Source organism: Arachis duranensis, chromosome 4 (assembly GCF_000817695.3).
Source record: "Arachis duranensis cultivar V14167 chromosome 4, aradu.V14167.gnm2.J7QH, whole genome shotgun sequence".
In the NCBI taxonomy this organism is placed as follows: domain Eukaryota; kingdom Viridiplantae; phylum Streptophyta; class Magnoliopsida; order Fabales; family Fabaceae; genus Arachis; species Arachis duranensis.
The window spans coordinates 118,390,806-118,396,132 of NC_029775.3; the positions used below are offsets into that span (position 1 = coordinate 118,390,806).

Here is a 5,327-nt window from a genome sequence, read left to right on the forward strand (position 1 = left end):
ATCTTTTTTTGGGTCAAATATTTATTACAATCACAGGTGTCCCTACTTTACAAAAAAAAAAAAACTCGAAAATGACCTCTTCACTTATACTAAGCTTCTCTTTTTTGCTTTGAATTCGAATTGAACAACAACAAAAAAATTTCATGCAAGCAACAATAATAAAATTAGACGATATGATGTTGATATGTATGTTCATCAAATTATTAAGAGAAAAGAATAAGTAATTCTTTTCTTCATTTCTTTTTGTTTTCCCTTTTTTTTACCATTAACTCGTTCTCTACTTTAATTAATGTCAACCCTATAGTCTTTAAACAAAATTAACTGACCATAGCAGAAGCAAATTAGTGGTAACAAAAGCTAAATTACTATTAAAATCTTATATGTTTTTGGTTGAATTGGTCAAATAATTGTATGTGAGTCTTCTTATTCTGAGTTGTGGATTTTGAAGCCCAAGATTATCCCAGACTATTTAAGAATGAGCCCAAATATGATAAATTCAGGATGTGCATAAAATCCAAGCATTTGAGTTGGGCTTTTGGCCCGTTTCAATACCAAATAAAATAAAGAATAATTTGAGTTTTAAAATTTTTGTAACAAACAGAGCTATGATGATTCTATGACACAATATGTCAACATAGGAATTTTTTTTATAACTACGTGTCATAGGCTCATAGCTTTCGCTCAAAATTTTGAACAAAAAAAGTTATATATTTTAATAAAAATATTATAAATAAAATAAAAGTGGAAACTTATTATCATTAAAGTCAAGATGGCCGAGTTGGTCTAAGGCGCCAGTTTCAGGTACTGGTCCGAAAGGGCATGGGTTCGAATCCCATTCTTGACATTGTAATTTTTCAATTCATATTTTGCTTTTGTATCTAACTATCTATGAATCTATCCATAAGACCATAACTACGGCAATTTGCACCTCCATATGATGTATCTACCCATAACTATGGCAATGTGCATCTATGATATTATTATTTATCAGTTTGGTTCTTATGTTTTTATTTTAAAATACCTTTAACTAAAAGATTTCAATTGTAAGGTGCTTAAATCTAATTCAAAGATATAAATTCTGGGATCCGGTTCTCTAATCTAATTAGCTAGCTTACTTTAAATTCCTCCTTTTTCTTGATTTCCCATTTTAAATTATATATTAGAACTGACTAAAAAATAGTTTGCTAAAGTTTTCTCCTTCCATCAGAAAAGTAATTACTTCACAAACTTTCCCAATCATGTATGTAAGAACTGAAATTATAATTAATTGCATAAAATTCAATTAGAAATTATACAACTGTTTATTATACTTAGAATATTCTTTAGCATATATATTGATTATTGATATTGATTGTTACCGTAGCTAGCTAGTAGCTACAGGCACCTTGAAAAACTAGCACCTAATAAAATTTTCAATCACTTAAAAGTTAAAACAATAATGTATATAGCTTTTTAATTGTTTGCATTATGTTATTGGTTTAATTATTCTATTGGTCTCTATAGTTTTACAAATTTTTCAAATTTTTCAATTAGGTTCTTATACTTTTTTTTTTTAAATTGAGTCTTTGGACCAAATTCTTTTTTTAATTGGGTCTCTATACTTTTTTTTCCTTTTATTTAGGTCCCTATATTAATTCTTTTTTTTTTTAGTTGGTCCTATAAAATTAAGTCAATTACTACTAAAAAGGACTTAATTGAAAAAAAAATTTAGTGTAGGGACTCAATTAAAAAAAAATATAGGGACCTAATTAAAAATTTCACAAAACTATAAGGACTAACAGAATAATTAAACCTATATTATTATTAAGCAAAATCCTATTTTAGTCATAGAAAGATATAAGCTTAGAATATTAATCATTTCATAACTATTTTGTTAATAAATCCTTCTTAAATTCAAAAAAGTCTACTCAAAAGAAGTTAAACGGTTAACAGGGATAAATTTGTGACTATATATTAATTAATTAAATGTAAAAATAAAAAATATGAATCTATTTTAGTGGGGCAAAAATCCAATTAAAACGAATAAGTCTTTATAAATTTCATTAGCATTTAAACATTTTAGATTATGTATTTAGAATAATTTAATAATCCAAAGCAACTTTTGTATTTGACTATTTATATTCATTTTTAAATTCCTCTAAAATGAAAAATATTAGTAAAATGAGAAAAAACGGTGTAATTACCTTAATTTTTAAATTAAAATTGTGGACTTTACATACAATAGAAGTTATAAATTCCATAATAATTAACCTAATTTCATTCCTTTACAAATCATATTGATATGTCTATTGATTCAATAATGTGTAAAAGTAATAAAAGCGAAGTTTGTTGAGAAGATGATAACAAGCAACTTATGATTTAACTAAGAAGTTTTGAGTTCAAATTTTAGAAATAATAAAAATAATTTTTTTATGAATTATATATAATGAAAGATATATTAATAAAAAATATATAATATAAAAATAAAGATATAAATGGGTTACGTTCTAAAATAATTTTTAAAATTGATCACATACATTAAAATAGATTTTAAAATTTTAATTGTACTAATTATATTTTTAAAATTGACAAAAATACACTATATTAATTCTTTGTACTTTTTACTAACTGATCATCATACTATTAAAAATAAACATGATATATTTTTTCCAATCTCAAATACGACATTAATATAATTAAAATCTTAAAAATTATTTTAGTACATATAATTAATTTTAGAGATTATTTTAATTTAAAACTAAAATCGCATATAAATATTAGGCTTCAAGTGTAGTGGACCATCCATTGACCTAATATATAGTGGCTCCTTTTAATGCCACTCCAACCCGCCGCATCACATTTCACAAATTAAAAACCAGAAATCAGGTAATTAACCTAAAAAAGAAAAAAAATAAATTAAAGCACTTTATTTTATTTTATTTTTTGGGTACTAAAAAGCACTTTTTTGAATGAGAGGGAAGAAAAACAACTACGTTTCGCCGCTGCCCTATTTGAAGATTAATGACAAAAACTTGATGGCACTTAGAAAGTAAAAAAGCATTGCCTAAAAACATAAAAGGAGAGAGGGTTCCCACCTTCACATGCCTAGATGCCCTTCTATCCAATTCCACTTTCTTTAGTGCCTACTCACTTTCATTTAACTTTTGGCTTAAATGGTAGCCGGTGATTATTATTATTTATTATTATTATTATTTGCTTCATCCAACCACCTAATATTTATTCTCTCTTTTTTATCTCTTGATTTTATATTTAGCATGTTCATCTTTCCATGAAGGAACACTATAACATTATTTGTATTTTTTAATTAATATAGTTGCTAAAATCTCGACTTAACTCTTAAAATATTCTAAATTGATGATTTTAAAAAAATTAATCAATTTTATAAAATTTATATTAAGTCTAACAATTTTAAAATTTAAATTTTTTTAAAATTTTACGTTTTACGAATTTAATTTACTTTTTTTTTCGTAAAATTTTGATTCTCTTTACCTTACCTCATTATTCATGTTCCACTCAATGTTTGAGTAGAGGCGTACATTAAATACATATAATAAAAATTAGATTAGTGTATAATATTTTTAATTATCTTTGGTGAAGATGTGCTAAGTTGAAAAACTAATGGGATAATCAAAAGTATAATAATAGATTATTAAATTGCAATTTTAAATTAAAATTTTCTAAGATTATTATTAGTATAATTTTTCTAGCTTTCATGGATTCGTCTTTTGTCATGACATTCTCTCGAACTAAAAGAACAACAAATGGTATCATATGCTAAATCGAAACACAAAAAAGTAGAAGGTGGAAATGAAATCAAGTTTAGGAAATAGATAAAATTACCCTTCTTCTTCTTTCTCTTTCTTTTTCTTTCTTTCTTTTTTTTTTTCTTGAATGACATGCCAATATATACCCTTTTTTAATAATGCACGGACTATGTTAAACAGAATGAAATTCCATGCCATGACTCAAAGATAGCAAATCCAAAGAAAAAAAAAAAGAATAAAAAAAAAATAGTGCTTTGGTAGTTAGGTACTAATATATAGGTAGTGTTGCTTTGTTCTTCTTGCTTAATTTAATTTCTTGTTTAATTTCCCGTATTATCATCCATTCAATTCTATATTTCATAATCAAGGTTAATTAGATGAACAATAATAAGCATAATTAGCATAGCAACATCTGTAATTAATGCATCAATTAATTAATTAGTTGAAGAACGAACAAGCCGTGATCATTTATAAGAACCAACTCATCACAAATGATAATAATAATAATAATCATTCCGGTATTCATATTCAGTGCTCAACAAAATCACTGAAATATGAAAAAAGGAATTCATCAACTACTAATAACTCTCTATCTACATATACCAAAATTTTTCTTACTATAGCAAGAACATTATTAATCTATCGATTTTTTTGTGTTTTGACACGGTTTTAAGTTGCAATTACAGTCGCAATCGTCACCACGATGTAGACATAATAATAATGTGTTCTACATCGTAGTAACAATATTGCGACTGTAATTGCAGTTGGTTGTTTATCACTAGTTTGATGAACTTGATGAAGGGGTAATAGTGGTAATTGAAGTTGGTTGAGATTGACATGTGCATAATGGTAAAGAAAAGGAATAAGAAATAGAAGAAGAAGAGATTATTGGTTTGGCAAGGTAGGTTGGTTTGTTTTGGCCAGCCATGATAACAAGTAACTCTGGCTCAGACATGTTCTTTGACATCATTGTTGATTGTTGTTTCATGTTGTTGTTTTCTTCTTCTTCTTCAGATGATGATGATTGAGAATTTGATGAATTCTTTCTATAAGAACAAACAAGGATGACCAATGCTATAGAAATAAGAAGTAGCATTAGAGCTAAGCCTCCAAAGAGATATGGAATTGGAGATTTCCACACTTTGATTCCATTGGTTAGTGGTGATGATGTTGTTGATGATGATGATGATTCACTCCTTAATGGCCTCATCTTTCTTTCTTTCTCTCTTAATCTCTCTCTTAATTTCTTTCTTAATCTCTCTTTCTATGTGGCTTTGAAATGGGGTGAGGTGGTGGTTGGGGGCATTTATAGTGCAATTTATACACCTTGATTTACAAAAGTACCCTTTTGGCTTTCAAGCAAGATTATATTATACTTTTTTGTGCTTGCCTAGATGCTTCATGCAAATGATATCAATTGCAACACATTGTACTTGTTTCTTTCTTTAAAATAATTTTTGAAAGATTTTATTTTTTTTTTTTATAATAATTTTAATTTCAACAAAATATGGTATAAATAATGGGAGCCACTCAAATCAAAACACCTAAAACATCTTTTTTTAA

At 26.3% G+C, this 5,327-nt stretch overlaps 1 protein-coding gene and 1 non-coding gene across 2 annotated transcripts; one reads left to right on the plus strand and one right to left on the minus strand.

Moving 5' to 3' along the window:
- Positions 1 to 763: 763 nt before the first annotated feature.
- Positions 764 to 844, plus strand: TRNAL-CAG (transfer RNA leucine (anticodon CAG)). The gene has a single exon. It is a non-coding gene; the product is annotated as a tRNA-Leu (tRNA).
- Positions 845 to 4,227: 3,383 nt separating this feature from the next.
- LOC107486351 (protein GLUTAMINE DUMPER 6-like) lies at positions 4,228 to 5,026 on the minus strand. The gene has a single exon (XM_016106889.3). It carries the CDS (start codon positions 4,972 to 4,974, stop codon positions 4,543 to 4,545), a length of 432 nt encoding a protein of 143 aa, XP_015962375.1. The 5' UTR covers positions 4,975 to 5,026; the 3' UTR covers positions 4,228 to 4,542.
- Between the last annotated feature and the right edge of the window lie 301 nt (positions 5,027 to 5,327).

Bases quoted from the DNA above. Each gene is read 5' to 3' on its own strand.
- LOC107486351 (XM_016106889.3), bottom strand. From the start codon at position 4,974: ATGAGGCCATTAAGGAGTGAATCATCATCATCATCAACAACATCATCA.